General features: G+C 36.3%; 1 protein-coding gene across 2 annotated transcripts in view; it reads right to left on the bottom strand.

Moving 5' to 3' along the window:
• Positions 1–5,895: 5,895 nt before the first annotated feature.
• Positions 5,896–24,998, bottom strand: part of adka (adenosine kinase a) — a 122,258-nt gene continuing 103,155 nt past the window's right edge. For both annotated transcript variants that reach the window (XM_066693567.1, XM_066693568.1), the window contains exons 9-11: positions 19,217–19,331; positions 8,705–8,791; positions 5,896–6,837 (exon numbers count right to left, since the gene is read on the bottom strand). In XM_066693567.1, the coding sequence (XP_066549664.1) occupies positions 6,713–6,837; positions 8,705–8,791; positions 19,217–19,331 (327 nt within the window). In that variant the 3' untranslated portion in view covers positions 5,896–6,712. The remainder of the gene's footprint in view (positions 6,838–8,704; positions 8,792–19,216; positions 19,332–24,998) is intronic.

Here is a 24,998-nt window from a genome sequence, read left to right as displayed (position 1 = left end):
TGCGACATCTAACCATATGTGTACTGCTATGCCCAGTTTATCATTGTAAAAGAGTGTAACAGAAGACATCAGATTTCAGAGAAACAGCAGTATCGGTCTTTGAAAATGAGTTTGCATGTCTATTATGTAATACTTTTGCTAAAATCCTTAAGAAAATGTGAGAAAAAGATGATAATGTATGTAAATAGAATCCCTTGGGCATTTTATTCTTAATGTATACACAAAAACACTTTAAAACTTCATGCTCTTTTAAGCATTGCAGCATAAAACTTTACCCAAATTAAAAGTTACAAGAGAAAACAAAACCTTCAAATGTATTTCTACCCTTACTAAAGTGAAGTACATTTAGCTAAGAAAACAGGAGTTTGTGTTCATTCAGTAGTTTTCAACAACTAAATGAAAATATGGTGTATGATTGTCAATATCAGTACTTAGCAACATGTATTTTTCCTGAATGCACAATGTTCAAATGTTTCTATAGCCTTTATAAAGGTTGAACATACAATGTTAATATAACCCTGTCCTGCTTTTATGCCATGTACTTCCATACAATCTCTGAAAGTCAAGAGGAGCTTCTGTAAGTCATCTTGGTAGCCATTGGTTATAAAAGTGCAGTGCATACTATGTGCACAGTAATGATCTTGGGAAAAATCCCACAGAAGAAAACGAGAACATCACAGTTTCTACCATAGTGTTCCTCGTGAAGATGAACCTTCACTACTAAGAGGGTTAACTATGCTATCAAAACAACAATGCAATAAAGTTTTACCTAAAGGTGCAGTCCAGAAATTGGCTAAAAAAATAATAATTGGTGATCGGCAAGAAATCAGACAATGTGAATGTTTCTAGGACTGCCATTGAATCTTACTGTATACCAGTGTATTTTACCCAAAACCCCAGGGCCCCTATGTCAGGAACCTAAAACTTGGTTGCAAACATGCTTTCCGGCAAAACAATGATGCAAAACACACATCCAAGTCTGGGAACATAACCTACAAATTCATGATTAGCCTCTACGATCTCCAGACCTGAATTCAAAAGGTATGAACTGAAGAAAACCCCTCCTTAGTACCCGAACTATAAAAGAGCTACAGGAAAGATGTTCAGTCAAGGATAAAACTAGCCAGTGTCCACCTGTAGTTTCTGATAGCTCTCGTTTCTTGTAGCTGTGCGTTTCATTAATCATATTTTATAATGATGTGTAGGTGATCATTCATTTATGAAACCCATAGAAATGTCAACATGATTAGTCAAGTCTTCTTGTTGTTATCATACATGCAGCGGTGAATACAATGATTCCATCACCATCCACATTCAAAATGGCTGAATCACACAGTTTCAATATCAGATAAGGTGAATACTTTTTCCAGGGGAGGAGTGCACATCAAGCCACTTACATCAAGGGGCTAAACCTCCAAGTTTGTATTTGAGTTGTCAATGAGCGCATCTTCCATGATGATATGTATTCGGTTATTTTAGTTTTTCCAAACAATAATAATCCAATTAAACATGACAAGGTTTCTGCTTGTGTGCTATATTATATATATTTAACTGGAGGTGAATAATGTTTAATTTAAATTATACATTTACCTATAGTGTTTTTACCTATAGTGTACCACCTACAAAATATATAAACTATCAGCTTAGGCACACCTGTATAAAAAGTGATCCCTGTAATTTGCATTTAAATTTCCATCTTGGCTACAAAATCCTTAACAGCATTTATGTTCGGTTCCCTCTTTAACCCTCAGTGACCTGTGTGTTCTTTCTTTGACATTACAAGATAATAGATCACAACGCTACCAAATGTATAATCAATTAATTGCTTGTCAGTAAAGAAAATGCCTTCATAACACATATATTGAATAGTTGAACTTTGTACTGAGTAACCACTTAAACATTGGGGGTATTTCTTTTAGCTAAACATAGCTTGTTTTTCTTTGACATCATGTCATTACTTCCTACACAACTGTCCATTTATAATTCATAAACCCTTTATTTGATTGCAGAGATAGTCTCTAATACATTCTAACAATAAATGCATGTTTAACAATATAATATCTTGGACAGAGTTGCATTCAAAGAAAGACAACTAAAGCTATTAATTGCAAATGAGCAATGTGGCTAGCGTTAAATATCATATCTTGGCAATCATAGTATCTAACAGGCCAAGAAAAACAAGTTTAGTTAATCAAGCCAGTTGAAAAATACTTTTGTACATTTGTTCAGTTCTTTGACAAACACAAAGAGACTTCTATAGTATTACAAAGGAACTTGTGATGAAAAAATGATTTTAACCCTGGCGTTAGTCCATCTCAATGTAAATTACATTCGAATGAATAATGATACTTTTTTGTGGTTTGTTGTTTTGTTAAATACAAGTCAAGATATTTCCATGTTCCATTTTTAATATTTGAAAATGATTAAAAAAACGATTTATTCTAAATGTAAGACATGGCGAGTTGATTGGGGGCTGTTCCAATATCTGGGATTCAGTATCCATTTGATTTGTACAAAATTAAAAAAAATAATAATAATAATAAAAAAAAAATAATAAAAAAATATATATATATATATATATAAATATAAATAACAAGTTGAAATAAAGTAGATATGTTTGTATATAACCTTTAGGTTTTAAGTTATGTATGAAAATGATGTAAAGAAACACAAAAGATTAAACTATAAAACATAAAAAGAGCCTAAATTAGTACATGTATGTTGCCAGCTGTGATACAAACCCATTCCCACACAATCTTCATAACAGTTTCCATTGTCAGCCAATGAATTGTGAAAATACTGCATTAGATTAAAAGCTGAACTTCAAATATTTTGACTGATGGAATGACACTTGCTATTTAAAAAGATGGTGAATGTGTAATGTTACATATGTGCTGCCTGATTAACATAATTCTTCACATGGCTCCAAGAATAATGTTAAATCAAGTTATTTTAAAGCATGTCATCTAGCACCAACTTCAGAAAACGATTATGCAAATAATACTTATTTCAATTGTTGTAAATTTTCAATTATGATTGCAGGTGTTTTTCATTATAATACATGAATTGATACTTAATGATAGCTCAATAGTAATGTAGATCTATAGATGGTCTATATAAGGCCGGTGGAATAGCAGTTATTTAAACCGTTACCTTACATGAAATTAAGTTCTATACAAGAATTCAGTTATAACAATATGGAATATTTTAAAATATTAAATGATACATTAATCTAGTGGGGCTCCTGTGAATGAAAATGAAGAGATGCATCCTGGGAATTGAATTCGTCTTTGGTTATATTACCATGGTGATATTGCCAATTGACACAATAATTTGTATGATACAGCACTGGTGTGGGCAAATTAAACTTTTGCCAAGCTTCAGGCATACCATGATCGTACTGGCATATGAACCAAAACAAAACTACGATGTCATTACAAATGGCGGGGTTTAGGAGAAGCTATTCTGATTTGGTCATTTAGAAAACAGCTGCTACTCTCAAAGGTCACCCTAGTCACCATCATGTATTAATAGTTTTCATCTAAAAAAGTATATGCCCATAAGAATGTGTTTCAGCTACATAAGAAACACTGCACTTGGATTGACCAATCTGCTTAGCAAAATCAGCCAATTCTTTTAATCTGATCTGAAGTTCTGTCAAGTCAAATAAAAATACTTAAACAATTAAAAACGGACACTGGTCCATTAGTTTAAGACTTTACAACACAGTAGTTTTTAATTAACATAAAAAGCGAAGGAGTTCTAGGGAATAGAGCAGGGATTTATTTCAAGAGGCAGTGAAAAAACAGGATTGCATCCTCATTATCCAGATAATGCTCTTTACCCCAAGCCTCCGCAGGGTCTCCCCTGCCGCATTAGCCCCAGATAATCAGGCCCTGCGCATGTGGCTCGCCAGCCTCCACAGCGCTCCCTGCCAATGGAGGGGACGGGTCCCCTGGAAAACACGCCTGTCTGTGACACCGGCCGTGGGCAGATCTGTCACCGACATCCCTGCTCTCAGAGAAAAGGCTTCTCGAGAACCCACATAACGGAAAATAGCTGTTTCACAATATTCCACAGTACCGATAAATGCTTGAAACACGCAAGTCAACTTTCCAGCTTGAGGCGTTAATCATGAAATGCATTTTAAGTATCCTACAGAAATTTCGAAATTGTGTTCCACTGAAGAAAACAAGGGAGTGCCATCAGCAGAAGAAACATGCAGATTGCCTCTTTCCTCTGGACTCTATATCTAAAATAACCCAACACGCATGTAATATTGTTTAAATTAAATAATTATAAAAGCAAATATAATTATCTGCAAACCAAATTGGGAAAAAAAAGTAAGTTTCTAAATGACTGTAAACATTCTCATTACTTAATCATGGCTCCATCCTTTTGTATGTTTGTGTTTTGCCATCTGCCACCTTGAACAGCAAATCAGCCAGCTGCCGAGAGGAGTGTGATCTGGACCAATCAGCAATGTGATCCTTTTCAAAACGCATCTGTGTGAAGCTGTACAAAATGTTGATGAAAAAAAGGCTCTAACAAGTTGTTAATTACATTTTTCCTAGAAAAAAAATATTTTAAAGAAAGCGACATTAGCATAAATGTCTTAACACATATTAGACTGATGTAATCAGACACAGCTCTCTGCCTCTCATTCCTGGAAGTAAATGTAGATCTGACACAAATGCTACCACTTCATTATATTAGAGAAGATTAAAAGCAGAGAGCTTCAGAATGATTTGGCTCATGAGTATTCTCAGTTGTATTAATTTAAAAAGGAGTAATTTAGGCATGAAACATTTGCAGTAAAATTTAAAGTAGGAGGGGGAGGTGCATTTTTCTCTTTAAAAAGCGGCTGACAAATTGAAGAAAATATGATTTCACATGGCATCAATCATCTTGCTAAAAAGGTATTACACACACTGTTAAATGCTATTTACAGAAAAGGAAAAGATCCCTATCAAATGGTCTCCAACACCATCATTTATTATGCATCAAATTAAGTTTTCAAGACACTAAATATGATTTAGAAAAGTAAACAATCATATAAAATCAATACAAATTGACATTCAACGAGACAGGAGTTGTATAAGTAGTACTGACAACTGCATATCACTTGCATAATGAGTAAAGCCTTTCTATTTTTGCCATAACTTATGTGCATAATCTAAGCTTGGTGATGGTGGATAATAGTGCATTTTAGTGTCTGCTTTTCATATTAAATCAGACATCTTCATGAACAATGTTTCAGTAATGCTTATTTGTACATTCCAAGTCTGGCTTTCAGTTTTGCTGTGGACCAGATTCACTACATTACCTGTTCAAGTCCAGGGGAAGAGAGAAAATGACATGTTGTGTGGCTGGCAGCTTGTGAGATAATGGGTGAGATGCTGTAGTACAGTGCGCACATGCTGTGCCTGTTCACTTCGGGCAGGGGGGAGGGGGCAGGCAGGCCTGCTCCCACAACTGTTCCCCGAGCCCCCCGCCCGACTGCGCTGCTGCCCCATGCCGAGAAGGAGGGGCCAGGACTGTTTCAAGCTTCCCTCTGACCAGTGCCTGCCAATGCCAGCTCCATTACCCACCAGCCTCACAGCTGGGGACCAAGGATCAGCCTAATTTTCAGGTCCCTCTAATGATCAACCATGAAGAGCAACCACTAATCCCATAACTGAGAAAAATGACCTCCTGCGGGCATGCAATTGAGATCCAGGAACACGCAGCATCCAGGCAGGACCCCACGGTGTCCGGTGGCGAATACAGTAAGAGCAGCACCGAGCCGGACCCCCCTCTGCTAACGAGGAGGTGCAGGAGCCCATACTGCAATCACGACACATCCCCATTAGCACATTTTGGTGTAAAAACAAAATGAAGTAAACAACGCAGATGGTTACTATATCTTTTTTATTTTATTTTGTCAGTTGAAGATGGTATAACGGTGGAAGAGTTTAGCATGCAGAGGAATCCCTGCTTAAACACATAACTGGATAGATGAGCTCTAAGCTCATAATCCAGACCATCTGTACAATTCTTAAAAGTGTGCGTTTAAGGTATTGATTTGGTATATCATGGCAAGATCATAGCCTGCATAAATACTCCTGTACCCAAATTAAGAGTTCAGTTCTGGTTTTTAAGTATATATATATATATATATATATATATATATATATATATATATATATATATATATAGGGGGAAAAAAGGGCTGCATTTAAGTCTATAGCACAGTGAGAGCAAGTTATCAATTCCCGAGACAGTCTTTCTTCAATTGTTAATAGTCCTGTTCTTAGATTAATGCCAATGCTTGAGTGCACTTGGCAAAAACAAATTATCTGATGTGACTTCAATGTCATTTCCAACGCAGAGGAAGGAAACAAAACACTGAATCATCACCCCAAAATAATTTTTGAACACTTCAACCTAATAAAGCCATTAAAGCAACAGATTGCTCTCCTTTTATATATATTTCACTTTTTAAGAAATGTAAACATTAGTCCGTTAAATCGAATAACTTCATATGAGTACGTCTTTGTGCGGCGAAGTTCAACGTGGAACTCCAGTATCGGTTGGATTACGAATGGAAACGGGAGCACAGAAGTCTAAATGCAGGCGGTGGAAAAAGAAGTGGGTCAATTAAAAAAGGGAAAAAGGCAGCAGTCTCTGAGAAGGCAGGGATAGCTGTTGTTCCCATAGTGGCTTTCAGCCCTCAGTGAAAGTCTGGCTTCTCGGGGAATGTGCATCCCGCACGCCGGATGATGACGTTGGCCGCATAGTGTCCAGCACGAATGCATTGTTCCAGAGGGCGGTCCTGAACAAGCTGTGACAGAAAACCTGCGATGAAAAGGAGAGAAAAGCAGAGGGGTCATAATGACACCCATAAACCTTTCTTAGGAAAAAGCGCGGGTATTTATGACCTGTAGACAGCTCCCCAATAAGGTAGGAAACAAATAAGAACCGGTTTGCATAAATTAAAACACAAGAAGGACATACATTGAAAACGTATCTTATACTTTTTACAAGACATTAAATATGCAGCACATAAAAAAAATGAAGAAATGATCCTACTACTTCCCCAACCCCCAAATGTCTCTCGTTCCAATTTGCCATTACAATGCATTGACAAACAGCTGGCAAATCCATTTTCTGACACTGCAAAGTACTAGCCTCCAACCTCTTACAGAGTGGAAAAAAGAAAAGGAGAAAATCAATACTATGTTTGAGCAAACATGCTTACAGCTTTATTAGGAGGTCTCGCTTGTCCTAGAACAGCTACTGCAAGACTTGGTAACAAATCAACTCGCAGCTCTCGAAGCCGGGAGAGCTTGGTGAGAGGCCCACTGATAAGGTTATTATAAAAATAAACTGCAGGAGACCAAAAGGCCAGAGCAAACAGCACGGTAAACGTCAATATTTCTATTTTCAAGAACAGCTAAAGTATGTGATAGGAGATAAGTTTGGAAGGAGACTGCATTGCTTGGATTCATTTGCAGCACAGACAATGGGTGGCTTTTGAAATCAAACAAACGTGAAACTATTCATATACAGAGAGAGAGTTTTGTTGAGAAAATATAGTGTTTGGAACACATGACCTTCCCTAAAAGATTTATAATGCACCCCTTCTTCAGCTAGATCAGGATTCTTTGCTGTATCGTGCAAGTGTGACAAATGTTATCAATGTAAGGTTATCGGAGGCCCTGTATGTTCCATGTCTGTGCACGACTGCTATTTGATCATACTTTCACCAGCGACACAAACATGTATTGCTGTTTTAGAAATACAATGAGTTTTATTAAGACAGAAATGTCAAAGAGCAACTTTTATGCAGCTGTCAAAACAATGACTCTCCTGTTCAATTTTATAAGCTAGTGGCTAGACTCCCCTTAGCAGCCATAAAATGATAGAAATAAATATCTCTAGTTTGGCAATAAAATTTAAATTAAATTTAAGAAAATACAAACTCTAATGTGTTCCATTTAAGTTGAGATTGGGGATTGCCTGGCTAAGTTAATGTTCAAGCCCAATCTGGGGACGGAAAGCCTCCTCCAGGTGATGTTGAGAGCAGTGGTGCTCAGTTGATTCGGTGCCCAAAGCTTTCCCAGCCAGCTTCACAGCTGCTTACACTAATTTCCACCCCCCCTCCCCACTCCTTCTCACCATCAGCTTTGGGAAGTCTTCCTTTTCTTTTGTTTACTCAGATAGTCTGTTAACAGGCCTTTAAGAGAACAATAGTGCTACAACCACAGTGTAAAAGACACAAATGTATTCATTCTTAAATAAAAGGGGGTACATTTCCGTCTTCTGTGCCTTTATCATAGGCATCTATACAGAAACAGCTTGAATGCTGATCAGATATCTGGGAGACTGCACTCAGTAACCAACGAAATTACAGGAAAAACTCAAACATTATTACTCTAAAAACACAAAGCATAGTTTTACACACCATTCAAAAAAATAAAGCTAGACACCGATTTATCATAGGAGAAAAAGGGCTGACAGTCCCCAAGAACATTAAAAACTTATTTACTACCTACCATTAACAGAAACTACAGTCCGACTGCTCAGGAACTTATTTAATTGCTTTTTTTTTTTTTTTGTGAGTGGAGCATTTTTAGATTAAGGGCAGCTGCTCAATGCATTTAAAATGGACAGCTCCTGACATGAATTTCAGAAAATTGCTGATGTGTGCATTGAAACATACCTCCCACAAATGCATCTCCTGCCCCATTAGTATCCACAATTTCACTCTGCTCAATTTCTAAGACAGGGAACATCATAACTTCATCACCTAAGAAGAGAGAGAGAGAACAATGTTAATCATAAAACATCTCAGAGCCGGAATCACAGTATATATATAAACCTATTGTACAAAAACTAATTATGTATGTCTCTGGATTTAGTTACACAGTTTCATTACACATTTAAGCTATTGCTCTATTTTACTGGTGATACATTTAAAGAGTGCTTAAGGTATAAGCTTTGGTAAATGTCAGATTTACTGAACTACCATGACATTTAGGAGCCTTTACAAAGTAACTAAAGATTGATTTCAATACTCCAGCTATTTTAAATCAGTTTGTATCAGCTGACCTCAGGACACCTTTTGCTCAATTATGCTCTGTGTGAAGAAATGTAAATTGAAATAATCTGACACATTCCAACACATGCTTGATTTCAAATTAACATTATCGGTGATAATATGATGGTAATTTCTTAAACATAGTATCTCTGGATGTATAGACATTGTTTTACAGTAATTAAGTACTTGTACAGGAAACCAAAAAACAATCCACAAACTCCTTAGTGGTGTTTTCTAATTCTAGAATGGAGAGCTACACTTCTAAAGGAATTGCTCATCCATACAGCACCCTGATTGTTTAGTTGCGACTATGTGGAAAAGTCACCCTGACACTGTGAGTCCATCTGATTTGCTATTTTCAGCACAACCTTTTTAAAAACGCACAACGCTGAAATATTTATGACATTATTATCCATTAAGATGTAATGAGACTTTTATTTATTAGCGTGCCAGAGGATTTCATTTCAAGTTTGGAGCATTACTACAAACCAAGTGCCTTAGTGAGTCTAATCTTTGATCACTGTTACATCTTAAAAACATTGCACATTTTAAACATCTTTGTTTAAGCACTGCCAGCTGTCAGCTCCACTTGTGTGCTGATGGAGAATTGTGACCTGATGGGCCATTCGAGATGATACAGCAGGAACTGGATAGACCAGCTGAAAAGCATGACTATTTATTTTAATTACATCCAGCCTAGCGAAAACATTTGATTTGTTGTATAATTTAATCTCGAGTGCAGATGTCAGTCTTTGCTAATAAGAACTATCTTTTCAATGACCAAAATATATGGAAGACAAACATTTTTATGGTAATGGATGACTTTCTCACTAAGCCTTCTAAATCGTATTTATCAAATAAAGAATGTATATCAGATTCATACAGAGCATGCATGAGATTTCTATTCTTCTCCGCATCATCACCGTAGAAATGGTTGTTTTATATTCTTCAGACAGTTTCCATAGCTCCCACACGGTCTCAGTTGGAAAAAAAACACAAAGCTCTGCCCAGATACTGATAGTACTTAATAGGCAATTATAGATCTAACATTGTCACCACTGGGTTCCCAGGGAATCTGCTCAGATTTTGCATAAACCATTTCATACCACTAAGGACTATCAGTAATATACAATAAATTTACTGTCCTATTTAACCCACTAATCATTCAAGTCATCTTCAGCCCAATTCTATGAAAGACTAATGGCAGAATAATTGGATAATAAATATGGATTACTTAATCCATATTAATAAATCTGATTAAATAAATTCAATTTTAGTCCATTCTTAAACAAAACAAAAGAAAACAAAACAGGTCACCTTCACAGTTGTCCACTACTGTTATTTACCAAATGTTAAAAAGTGTACTAAATAGATTTTATATGGTACAGAAGTAGTCAGAAATCAAGGACAAATACACACTGTGGAATAAACCTGAGGTCCAATAAAATCAGATTCCAGAGATTAACAAATACCAGGGGATGACCTAACAGGAAGTTAGCAGAGTGTGCTTTTATACATATGCTTTGTAATAGGGAATTTTTTTTTAAATGAAGCTGCTGATTGTGGCTTTGATAATTAATTAAATAAAATGAAGATCCTTTTAGGATCAGCTAATTAGTAGCAAAACGACTTTGCTTAATTAATGCTGCCGATGAAGCATGCTAACCCGCCTCCCTCTTGAAATGATTAACTGCAAATCTTACATGTAAATTATGTTAACAGTAATTTATAATTTGTCAATTATTCTACAATTACAGATTAAAATTACTAATTGGGTTGCAGTTTAAAAGTATACAATTCCTATCAAACCCATGCAAGCAGCCCTGCCTTTTGCAGACCATGTGTTTTTACAAATCAATTTTGTTAAATTTAATGAGCAAACTAGAAAAATGACGAGGACAAAAGTGTTTCTGTTTTGTTTTATATATATTAAATGTTCACTTAGAGCAAAAAGGCTAAATAGTACCAGACAATAATGATTCCCAGACCCAGTACTGCTGTGTGTACGCTGTGTAGGACACATTGATTTATCAGCTTCATCAAGTGTGCCTGAAGGACACAAGTAGTCATACAGTTAAAGTTTCTCAGAAAAAAAAAAAAAAAAGAAAAAAAAACTAATACAGAAGATTAAGGCTATATAAATCTTTTGATATATTTACATATATATATATTTACACACGTTTATACCTTATATTGGGCCTGAGCAAAGCGTGAACTACAATTTTTACTTTTACATTTCTAAAAGTAGTGAACACATAACTGACAAAAAAAGGAAAACATAATTCAAGTAATAATAATGGCAAGAAAGAAATGTGTATCTTGTTTTAATTTATTTTCATGGCTCTTCAAAGTTATTAGTACTTGGTTTGAGGTAAGACACGGGTTGCATTTAAAGCCATTGAGGAATACCCTTACAGTAGGACAGCCAGCATTATAGATAAGCTCTTTGACTGGGACAGGGTTTCCCAGAAAGCACACTTTCAGCACATAAACTCTTATTTTTTCATAATGCAGGGTTGTTTAGTTTTGCCCTCTTTCAGGATCAGTTTTCATCTGTGACTTTCTGTGAGCAAGAAGCTACCTCCTACATATAAACATTATAGCGATAATAAAGCAAAATTTAATCCATCCCCACACCCCCAAATACAATACAACACTTTAATAAACACAGACAGTTCACAATGCTGTTAATTGCCTGGCGTTTTATTTTTCACTGGAAAAAATTATAAAATGTATTTTCTTCCCCAAAAATCTTCCAGGAGATTGGAAGTGTATTCTTGATGGAAACCATGGCAGCCTGATTACAGCCCCAGAGCTGGCCAACAGGGCGCTGCTCAGCTGGGCTTTAAAGAGAAAATGGAAACAGTGCATAATGAGCAGCCTCTCTCTCTCCGGAGCGCAGGCCGGGCCCAGCTGGCCGAGTGTCAGGACTAGCAGCCTCATTGGTGCTGCTCCAGGTGACTGCGTTTTGGTGAGTCATTACATAAATATGGAGTGATTATTAGAACACGGTATAATATCTATACATCAGAACACACCCAGTGCGGTCAGCATCCAGACACATGAACCACACAGTCTGGATTTAAGCAAACTAACTAGTGGAGCAAAAACAAAAAAACAAAAACAAACGTCAGACATTTCAGTGATCCGTTTAAATTTGTAATGAGCATACTAAAAGATAATATAAATACAAGTGTATATAAATAAATATATCAGTATACATTTGTTAAAAAAACAAAAGAGCTATAAAATATTCATATTATAATTCAAAATAATAATTAGACAGGGAGCTGTGCATGAGTGCTCTAGCAAATATTAAAAAAATAATTATTACAATTTGTAGACAAAGCTTTTAGGGCATGTACTACTCTCTCTAATGATGAAGGCTTTTAATAAATTGTTTGGTTTAAATCTATGGGAAAGCAAGTAGCATAAAGCCTCACTTCCACCTTGGTAAACATGGCTGAACTTGCACATGTTCATGTAGACGGCATTGATGTTTAATGGTGCATGCTGCTCTAGGTGGTTCCCATAACCTTGCTTTGTCTCCTACAAGCTGCGTCAATTGATATGATAATAACGAGAGGATGTCTGAAACGAGCTGGGCTGTGCTCGGACAATCTGTGCGCTCTTTGGATTCACCACCATTTGGTAGCCAAATGGTGTCCAAAACTCTTTTTTTTTTTCTTTCTTTTTTTGAAGTGCCAATGGCAACACTAAATTGCATTTGGAGCACACAGACAAGAAGCAGATGCTTAAAATCACAATGATAGATATCACATGTTGTCTTTGTGTTAAAAAAAGAAAGAAAAAAGATTTAAGGAAATTAGCAAACTTACTTCAGGAGCCACGTGTCATAACAAACTGCATTAAGTACAGTGGTATAGACGTATATTACCATAACCATTACTGTTACATAGGATACATCTGCATTGTGTTTGAAATTGCTACATTAAGCTTAAAAAAACAATACAAAAACAAAACCAATGAAACTATTTTTGGCTACTGGGATATCATTAATCAAAGGCAAGGTTTGTTATATATGCACACTGTGTAATAATCCTAAACTTGATAAGATTTTTTTTTTTTTTTTTTTAATATAAAAAGCCCCAAAAATACAACAAACAAATGGAAGAACTAGACTATAACCACTGTGCTGCACTCTAACTAAACTACTCACCCATGGTTTTAATCAAAAGGGAAAGTCCTTATTTTATCTGAAGCAAATTACTGAACTTGGCTTTATTAAGTCAACGTTAGTGAAATCAATGAGTAATTCAAGACCAACTTTATGTTAATGTAAAACACAAAGAGCAGATTGGCAGAACTATTTAATAGGCATGGTAATTAAACCTTTTCTGCCAAGACACTGTTTCATTGTTGTTATTGGCTTGTGGTCTGTCTGTAAACATCACTTCACTTTAGTACAGATGATTTTTCTATTTCTATTTTTTTGTAGTCATGGCTTTGCTGTCCTTGCCTGACAAGCTCATTTAAAACATGACTAAGATCTTTCCCTGTAGACTCACCATTAAGTGAAATAAAATAATGTGATTACCTTTTTAGCTGTGAAGGCTGTTGCTAGTGTTATTATAAAATGTATAGTGATCCCTTTTCTTGAAGCTCAGATTTAACTGTTGTAAAAGGCTTGCCTGAACCAGAAGGAACCTTTAATGTTTTCTCATTATCATTCCTGGAGATGATATTATCAACATGTGCAGGAACTTCTTACAATAAATTATTTACAAGATTTGTACCACATGCATATTTGTTTTTTCGTTTAAGCTTATCTATACAGCCATATAGTTGATATGTTTTCACTTTATTAACATTTACAGCAATGCTATATAATTACAAACATTTAGAGTAGAACTATAAATAGACTTTTTCTCTGAATGCAATACGCAGCCAAAGTTAGGTATTCGAAGGAGACACTTGCTATGTATTAACTATCCGATGGGCTGCTTATGTTCAGTATATAATAGACTTAATCCACCCATTCGTTTTCAAAATCTCATCTTTCTGAATGTTTACATGTTTGATATTTGAAACTTACTTGTTATGGACTGAATCTATAAACATCAATTAAAATGTGTTTATCTCACTAACACAGTATAGAATAGTAAAAATGTACTGACAGGGCCTTCATTGAACCATGAGAAACAAAGGACATTCATTTAAACCAATAAAAGACTGAGACATCAGTGCCTGCTCAGTCTTTTGAGGCCTGGAGTGAAAAATGATTACTTAATGTCAATCACCACATCAGATTTAGCCCAGAACATTTCATTCACTCTGAAACCAAACAAAGACTCGGAAAAGAACACAAAAATGCCACTTTCCTGGCAAATTAGCCAAGTCAATGACAAGTCAACATTAAACCCGTTTCCTTATTATCAACATCATTCAGATTTTGAATGGAGGCTGAAACAAATGTGACAGTGACTAGAAGAACTGCCAAGAAGTGCACAAACCTCAAATTTCCTTACAAGAAGAGAAAGTTAGAAATTGTGATGGACTGAACAAAAAGGAACAAGACAATCTTTACAATTACCCATTATATAAGTTCCTGTTGTTTAAAATAATAACAGAAGGCTTACTTTTTTCATAAAACCCATTGATTTGATCTTTCAGTTTGTTTTGTCATGCAAATGAGTTCTATTTAGAAGTGATGAGGTCATAATCAAAGAGAGATCGGTTGGTCTTGGCCCATTCAGCGATACAATGAGAGACGTCACAGAACACATCACATCAGCTCTAATTAGTCTCAAGTGTGAGGTGCAGGTCTCCAGAGGTGATAGGGGGAGGAAAACGTTCGTGTATGTGTGTGTAAGAATCTCTGTTTGTGGCTATGTAAAGGTGTTTGTATGTGCCTGTGTGTTGGGTGGAGCTGGGTGGGGAATGCCAATTTTTCAGTGACTTCTTTCAAGTAAATTTCTACCAAAAACATTTCAAACCTCACATGCCAAACACTTTCGAAGTAGGCAGATCAACAAAACAGGCAAGAGCTACACTGGAACAGACGTGATACAACAGCCCTAATCCCCATTTTGACATCAGCCTCTGGACCTTGTGACAGCTACACCAGGGCACAAGGGTCGCACTGAGTGTTGTCACAAACTGATGTTAAATTAAACATCAGATAAACAGCAAAAGCAAAAGACAAGAACGGCTGCCCTCCATATTCTGACATAAGTGACATCTGTTCTCACAGTAATTTATTTGATTAAAATCCCATAAGTACATCATTCTGATTACTATGCAGAGACTTACAGGGGGTGTTTAGCAAAATTTAACACAAACTTGTCTAGTTAGCAAATTCAAACTACTACACCAACACAAATAAAACAGATTATGTAATTATTCAGATGCGTTTGATTATGCATTCTAAGATGGTACAGAATTGAAAACCTCTTCACATTAGACCTTACATTTTATAAATCTAGAAGACAATTATTAGAAGTTGTAGTTCAGTACACATAAACAATACATATCCAATGATTTAAACTTGATACCGTCTCTATTTTTCTAAAGGGATTTGCACCAAGAAGCTATAATCCCATTTCCCCCATCGGCAAACAACAAAAATACATATAATTTTATGTAACAGTTTTGTTGTTTTGTTTTTTAAATCCACCTGTTTGTGAAGGAGACAATGCTTTAAGATGCTTCTCCTTAGAACAGGTTTTCAGGAGTCAAAAACAAATATTTTGGTAAATCCTTACCAAATAGCAGCCTAAATCTTAAAATTGATTATATATCTCAAGAACCAATGTAGCCTGCTTTCAGATTGTGTTCTTCTCTGTCAGGGAATAATGGGCTGAACAATGGAACACAGGTCAAGAACACATGCATTTAAACCAAGACTCTGGTCTCTTGGGGTATCATTAAAAACAGGTAGAACTTCAAAGCACAAATTCTTAAAACTCACAAACATTAAAAAAAGGGAAGCCCTTCAAAAAGAGAACGTATAAGGTAAGTAAATCCCCTCAAAAACATTCAGCAGAGATTTTCAGCTTTAGAAAGTATCAACTGAATACCATGATGGCCAGATTTATAATGAGATAGGCAAGAACTGGAACTGTGCCAAGGTGCAAAAGCGGAGGATAGACTTTTAATGAACAAGTTAAGAAGAGTTTGTATCATTTTGAGGTCAGGGCAGACAGAGGTCTTAGTTTATTATCATCATTATTATTATAGTGCAGGTACTCTGAGCATGCATTTAGAGAAAATTGCTAAATGTAAGAGGTGTACAATCTGAGCACACTCCTCAGACCTAAGGAGCTTTTGTAACTCTCTGACCTTTAAATCTTCAAAGTTGATATATTCTTGGCAATGAATGGATGTCTGTATTGTTTTCTTGTAACACAAAAATCAGTTTAAGCAGGAATAAGGCCCTGATGTTTAGAAATAGGCTTAAATATTATGTTAAATTGAGCTCAACATTTGCAGGGTGGTACTGGGCCGTATTAGCATGCTATTTAAACTACTGCTACCATTTCCAATGAATGTACACAAGGGATTACTAATTAAAGGAAAACTGGTAAGAACCCTTGTTAAGATTGGAAGAAAAAAATTGGATCTGTTGATTTCTCCTTCTGATTGAAACATGTATGAAGAGGAAAGAAAAGCTCGCTTGCACCTGCTGTAAGCAATTCTCTGCTCGGCACATATGTAAGAGGCAATATTACTCAATTTACAGTACTCCAAACGATACCTTCATAACAGCAAAGGAACCATATGCGAGGCACAGTTTAGCTTGAAATGAACCCCAGTGACCTATTTTTGCTCCATTCTCAGTTCTCTCTGCATATCTTTCCTGTTCTGATTAACTTGTAGGCAGGACTGGTTTGTGTATTAGCTGAAGTGAAAGCCCGCAACATTAAACCCTGTGCCTCCACACGCCACAGAACAAACGAAAGGTCTAGACCTACCTTTATCAGCTGTGAAATACAGCAACCCTCCTGAATGATCGTTTATTAGCTCTCTTCACCACAAAGGTTCAGGATACAATGAGCCTAATTAGTCCTTTAATAGGTGCATCAGCTAGGCCTTGTGCAGTTCGGTGGTGTCACTAGATGCTAAATTAAGGACAACACTTCTCTCGCAGCTTTCAATAAGCATATTTAATGCCAAGAGGTGAGGAAAAGGCTGATTTAATATTCAGGGGGGAAAAACAACAATAACAAATCGGCATCTCTTTTGAGAATTGCCCCATAGGCCAAGCATTTTTGTGTCCTTAATCATTATTAAGTGACTTAACATGACACGCAGAGCCTAGCTAATGATTGCATCCCAACAAGAGAACAAATTACAAACGAAATGAAAGATCAAGCTGTATTAGAGGCCCGCCTCTGGGAAATGAAAATCTTTAATTCTCTTTTATATTGACATTTATTTGGCTGCCATGAATAACAACATAGCAATCAGATTTAGCTATGCTTGCTACTGTACAGCTTATCCCAGGGCTCAGAAATTCCTTGACATTTATCATGTTTGCCTTTGTAGACGACATCACAACACACTCTCTTTATCCGCCGCACATTCATCATGCATTTTATATAAAGTTCACAGAGCAACACAACTTTGTCTTCATAAAGAACAAATGAAAAAGGCTAGCAGGTATTATTCATCACCATGAAACACCTATAGGACAATAGATGTGTTCATTTTCTGTAAACCTCTGGGGCCTGGGTTCAAATTGAGCCCGAGCATTACACGACTCTCCAGATCTGTGAGCTCAGTTTGCCGTGAAAGTAGAGGCTCATCTAATAGCATTTTTGTGATGAGGCTTAAACAAGTAGCAACGGCTGGAACACCCTTATCAGCCCAGAGGGACTGATGCTGTTAACATTAGTATGATAAACACAGTGGTGTAAAAATGACATGGGAGATTACATAGCTCAGATTAGTACTGTGTTGTGGAGGCAGTACATAACCGAATCCCCCCCGCCACTCTTCAATAACACCCATTCGATGATTAACCATCACAACATCTAGGGCAACAATTTTTTAAAGAGACAAAAATATCGACAAAGGTTCTGTCAGCGAACCTCGGTTATTCTCTCCACCTGACTCCATCTTTCCCCCCTCCGCTATGTATTTTAGTAGCCTGGGAAAGACGGGGGGGGACGGACGGACGGGTGAAGAGAGATACCCCATGGCTGCACACAAAGCCAGTGCTTCTGAGCCGTAATCCGAAACCATAATCTCTCTGCTCTGTTCTGAGCTCTTCCACAGCCTTTGTGACATTAATACATAGCAGTCTTATTTTCAGATTGCTGGCCTATTTTTTTCCCTTCCTCGAAAAAAAAAACAAGAACAAAACTCTTATGAATAGACAGACGTTACCTAAGCCAGAAGGAAACAAGAAAAAACAAAACACACAAAATAATACGGTAGAGGCTCTTTGTGGTGCGCTCAAAGTTGCACACAACAAGGAGAAGAAATAGTTTAATTCTGTCTTTCTGCCCCCCCACCTTCCTCCTATTCTTTGAAGTGAACTGCAAACCCCGCTGGTCTAATCAGCTACAACCGAGATGCTTTTTCTGCTGTTCAGTTAAACTTATAAACTCCAAGGAACACACCCCCATCACTCAGTTACCATAGCAATCGCTCCCAGTACAACAGCCTTTTGGATACAAATACTGCATCTGTGAGATAGGAGGTCATAGCCCACGGTGACTCGCTTTTGCTTTTTTCCTCCTCGTTCAAATATTGTTACAGAAAATACGAAAATTATGCACACTTGGTCGTAAATAGTATCTCTTTTTAAGGTATTTAGCCATATTGATAGGGGAAAGCATTCGCGATCCTATTTACAAACCTCATGGCAAGGGTAAATAAACATCTGTTGATTTTTTTTCTCATTGGAGGTAATGTTTACTACAGTTCAGATCCCAGGTTTTCCAAATAAAACATTAGAAGGTACTGTTAATGAAAGTTCATGGGAATGTTTCCAGGAAGGGTAGATATTTCACAATACAATGATCACATGTAAGCTCTTTATAAGGAGACTGAATTAAAACTGAGGAAATGCTTCCAAAATGCATCACATATAGTTTATAATGTATTTAAGCAGTTAGAGGAAAAAACACTAAGAGTTCTAGATTAAATAAGAGCAGAAAATCCTACCACTTGTCACCACTGTGCCGTCCTTCCCCTGGGTGAAGACTACGATTCGCTGCCTCTTCTTGTTCACCTTTGGCAGACTCTGTGCCTTCTTCGCGATTTCCTTGATATCTTCTGTCTGTAGAAAGAAGAGCGCACCTTGCATTAACAGCCACAACACAAACAACTAGAAAGAACAAGAATGACCAGACCAGCTCAGCTCAGTGCAGTACTTCTACAAAACACTACAAAGTATATGGTTGGGCAGACACTACAGCATATGGTCTACTGGGCAGACACAAACAGAGGAAGAGTTTTACAGCGAGGTCTGAGCCTTCAAAATACCCAATTACTGTTTTAATAATTAAATTATTAAATTCAGAACCAGAGAAATAAAGTTAAATTGTCATCTGAACATGTTCCACATACAGCCAAGCCTCACTTCGGCCACTAATACATGATTTAGTTGTCCTGAAATTTAGTCTCATCCTTTCAGTTGTTAAATGCATTTAAATCAAAACCATTGTTACATTGAATTGGGTACATAATTGAGCTATTGATCATTGAAAAAACAGTGCACTGTTACTAAGAAAACATTTCAATACAATAATAGTCTATAATAATATATTAGTCCTCTGATGAAAATAATATAAAAGACTCACTAGAATTTCATTTCTTGAGAAATATATATATTTTTTTTTAAGTGTACATAAATTGAGTGATTAATAAAAACAAAACATAAAACTTCAAATCCTCACAAAAATTTCTTGTCTCCAGGACTGACTATTCCAACAAAACAGCACCCTGATCCGTGGGGCAGCGACTGGGCAGATGGCAGATGTCTAGTTTTGCCCTAGGCAAGCTCTCAACCTGGAAAAATCAGGCTCAAAGGCCAGCGTGAAACCTACTTAGTCACCTACAACTTGTCTAAATTGCCGACTTAAAAGCTCCTTTTGCTTTTTATTTTTCTAAAGCATAACATGCCTTTTAGAAATACTCCAGGTTCAAAACTCAAGATGATAAAAAGTAAAATTGTACTACACACACACACAAAGAGCTTCACACAGGGTTTTGGAGTCAAATCTGAACGAGCCACTACCTTAATTCTGCCCTGGCTGGATTGTCTGTGCGTCCTACACTTTACACCTCCCAGCTGTCAGTACTGACAAATGGGGGGTGGGGGGTGGTTTTGGTGACTTCTTTTTCTCACCCTTTCCCCCATTCAGACAAAGCTTGAGCCACTAGATCTGGATCTATGGCACAGATCCAACTTTGGTTTCTGTCACTGTTCATCTGCCAAACTAAAGCCTTCAGTCATTTCACTATCATAGCTACTAGCCCTTGACGGTTCAATTTAAAAGAAGTTTTCTACATCCAACCCCTCTGATATTTCTTTCCCTTAAATTTTGAAGTAAGTTGTTTTCAGACTTTTGCTAAAAGATAGGAAGCTTCACAAAACATTTACAAAACAATGCTCTTATAACAATGGACATTTAATAATTTAAGGAGGTTCAGGATTACAGAAGTCAGAATTAGGTGTTATTATCCTACCAATTGTGCAAACTATATAAGTGTTCACTTATACCATTTCCAGTCAACACTGGAGTTGACCTGCAGTTTCTGGGGGCACTAAAGTTGCCAACCAAACTGAGCTGATTTAAAACAGTGTTTCCAGTCTAATCTGAGCTATTGCATTGTGGGTGGTCCTATCAGATTAAACCTATGAAACAATGAGATCTATTACTACAAATAAATGTTAAAAAGGGAACTAAAAAAAGTATAATTACTTTTCAAAATTACATTCTTATTATTATTCCATTTGCTACAATCTGACTATAAATAAGGTAAAGAGTTCTAAGAAATATGATGTAACTACACTGTACAAACCCAAAGGAAAATAAGGCGGAAACCTCATTCATCTCCCCAAAGCAAAACCGGAATTCTTTAACTAAGCACTCAGACATTTAAATTTCATAATCTTGAGTCAATACACATTTACTTATTTATTTTTCAATCAATTTTAAAAGAACCTTATTAGATACATGTGAATTCTGACATAAAACAACAAAGTATATCTCAAAAAACAACTCATCATGAGTGCAAAGAGAGAGTCTTGTTTGTAATTAGGTGCATTTGAGTAACAATTCATTTTAATAACAGACACAAAACCACAGGCATGTCTAATGTTACCTTGCACATGATAAAACTTCGATATACACGTTATTTCCGTTCAATATGACCTTCCCAGATGATAATCCATGGACATCTTGTGTTTTAAAGTCTATTTATTGCTTATTAGCTCAAAGGAATTCAGTCACCGGCTTTGTCATTTGTTCCTTTCTTGTTTTGAAATTTCACCACAGGAGATATGAACAAAGGTATTCCCTAAACAGCATGCTGTAAGGAAATTACATAATTTTTTTCTACAAGAAAACTAAAACAAACAAACAAACAAACCAGCCAAACCACTTAATATTTATGCAGCAGTATCACTGGATGATGCATTAACAGTCTTGAACAGAATGAAAGACCATAACAGTATAGCTGAATTTCCTTGCTGGAAACCAATTCATAAACATAATTGTACCTGTCCTTCTGAGAGCTGCTTAGATGGAATGTGAACGCTATAATAAAGCCTACTGATTTGCATGGATAAGATTTACAGCTCAACTTTTAAAATCTCTACAGTTTAACAAGATACAACAAACAATAGCAGCTCTAAATCTCAAATATTTTTTTAATATATTGATATCTCTATGAAACGGCAGGATAATAGTTCTGCTTATACACTTATTTTCCTTCCGGGAGTAGGTCTGTCAGTCGTTAGTGGCGATAGTAAAGGAGAGAGCAGCACTTCTTTGAAAGCAAGGAGATTCAAAGGTACAAATCTTGATATCTGCCTTGTTCTCAAACACTAATATCTTTGTACAGTATCTCGCTGAAAATGCATGTGTGCCTGGGGACTGAAGAACTCTCCAGTATGCTTTGCTTTGATCCAAACCCACCTGTCAGTGTTACTCTTTAATTAACCCATCAAGACGCACTATAAGCAGGTGGAATGTCTATATTGGTTTCCCACACTTGTGTAGAGGAAATGAAACCACCCATTTTACATGCCGAATTCGACGAGTGAAGTTTAGACCGAGAACTCCCCTCTTGGACATGCTGTAGCTGCACATAGGAGCTTGTAGACCACTGGCACAGCTCACATACAAATGGAGATAGGTCTGAGCCGGGAGTCCTGGCTGGATATTGAATGGTGCCTTGTTCCAGCCAAAGGGTGTGATCTCTAAACGCTTCCCAAACATGTCCTCTAATCAGCCTTAAAAGGTTTAGTGTTCTTGAGAAAAAGCTGTGTGAGACTCTAAGTAAGTGCTAATGGAAAGGTTAATACTGTGGTGGTTAGCAGGCAACAGCAAAAGCAATTTGTCACTGTGACTGAATTTAAACCAGGCACAGTCAAGTCTGTAGCCCAAGGGTGCAATAAAAATACAGAACGGGCTGGCTTAATCAACTATTTCCGTCTTTTTATTGTCATGCTAGAGCTAGATCACAGGAATCCCTTTGGTTTTTGTTTATTTCTTGTGGCGTTTTTTTTTTTTTTTTTTTTTTAACCTCCTGCAAATAAGCCCTAGAACTGATCTACTATATATATCTTTTTTCTAATGAACTACCAAAAAACCCAGACACATTAGTATGCGTATTATTTTCTAGCTGATAGAACATGATCTTTTCCCAACATAAACTATTTTCCAGTCTGAAGTGCTATTTCACATTTTGCAGTTCATGAAAACTGCTCTCTCATAAGTTAAACACATTTCAGATACAGACAAAATGAACCAGCACATGAATGTGCACAATTAACACACTGAAGTAATGTGTTAGCGAGAGTACCAGGCACTTTATTGCTCTTGTACACTGTGGACCTGCTTGAATATCTGCTGTGAACTTGATCTCCCACAAATCGAAAGCATTTTGTTCATTTAAGAGGAAAATCCAGTGTTTTTCAGATTAGTATTGCTTTCTTAATAGTAGTGCTTTTTTGCATAAAAAGTTAAAAAATAATATACATCAAATAACATTACTCCACAATTCCCCAATGAATGTACTTTCACTACCCATAAATTATATTATAAATCATTTATGTTATTTTTTATTTTATTAAATGGATTACTTGCTTCAAAATAATAATAAATCTGCCCTACATTGTGCTGATATTTAATACACAGGAGCCACTTTTTTCCTCTGAAGATGACAACAGAGCCGCTGCATAGTTCTTCTGAAGGGTATTAAATCTCAGTGGTAATTACCCACCAACAACTATGCACAGTTTATTAGGGTGTCAAATTCTGCTTAACTAAAGTGTTTCTATATCAAAGCTAATAAAAAAATGATCTTCTATTGTAATATGTTTATAAGACAGCAGCAAGAAAAGATTAAATTACAACTCATCTGCAAGATACCATATCTAAGGCCATTTAAAAGACACAGATGAATATCAAATGGCATGGAGGGACTGATCTGATGATGGTTTAATAACGACAGAAAAATAATGGCTTCTGCTATCTCTCTACTGCAAATGTAAATAGGCTTAATGACAAGCAACCTCTTTTTGAAACCAAATAAATGAATATAAGTCACACTACAAAAAGTCATTCAATTGTTTTCAAATCATGTTTTCCTGCACTCACAGATGGTAACAAAACCTCTGTGAATATACAGTAGACTTTAAAATGTTATACTTAGACCTCAAAATACAAGAACTTGACATGTTAAGACCGTTAAATGCAATCATTCCCCAACCAATCCCCTTAAATCAGCATGATAAAACATTTCTTAATTGCAGAAAATGTCTTCCTCTGATATGGGTGAAGTTGGGATGCCTCTCACTCGGTTATAAATGTGGGGATTTTCATAGTGTATGAAACCAGTCTTTGCAGGTAACTCCAGCTGATCTATGACTGGAAAGTAATTTCTTTGAGTTTCTTAAATCAAATCCTAAGTGAATGGCCACCCCAGTCAACCCTGGCCTGCCTGCATTCTGTAACTGTCAGCGGATGTGTGGCTGTTTCATAACACGCATGAGTAAGTTTAAACAAAAACAAACCATGGTATCTATTTGAGTATCAAGTGGATACATCAGCTGGCCTTTGCTAGTTGCCAGATTTAGAGTAGTGCACATAAACACAAACAAAACAGTCTTGAATTATTAGCTGAGCTCTTAAACAGTTGAGCCTGTATATATTTAAACATTTAGAACGGCTCAAACTGGTAACCAGAAGAAAGCTGAAAAGGCTTGATTATAATTACAGTAATTTACATACTTCCATACTAAAAAATACATGAAATAACATTTCCATATTATATAATTGTTTCCTTATTATGAAAGCAAACTTGAAATGCCTGCTTTAGAATATTTTTGTTTTACAAAAAAAAAAAAAAAAAACTTGCATTAATAACTCTGCAAGATACAGACAAAGCAGATCAACTGCTTTCCACTAAGTGTGGACAATTTGGCACATTATATTTACATTACACATTTATGATATTAACATTTAGATTGATGTTATGTAGAACAAAAATGTGTCCTTTTAAAATTATTTTTATACTGTTAGTAGTACTGACGTTTACATTTTATTATCTGTGTAGATGGCATCTAATCTGGAAAAACATTTTTCAGACCAACAGGAATCTGATATTTTGATGAACTCAACATTTAAAACGATAAACATTTCAATTGAACTCTGTCCAATAATTCTTGCATTCAAACCGATTCAGTTTCTACTAAGCATTCCAAATCTGTGAC

Source organism: Amia ocellicauda, chromosome 20 (assembly GCF_036373705.1).
Source record: "Amia ocellicauda isolate fAmiCal2 chromosome 20, fAmiCal2.hap1, whole genome shotgun sequence".
NCBI lineage: Eukaryota > Metazoa > Chordata > Actinopteri > Amiiformes > Amiidae > Amia > Amia ocellicauda.
Note: the sequence above shows the minus strand (reverse complement) of the source record. Positions and strands in the feature narration are given on the sequence as shown.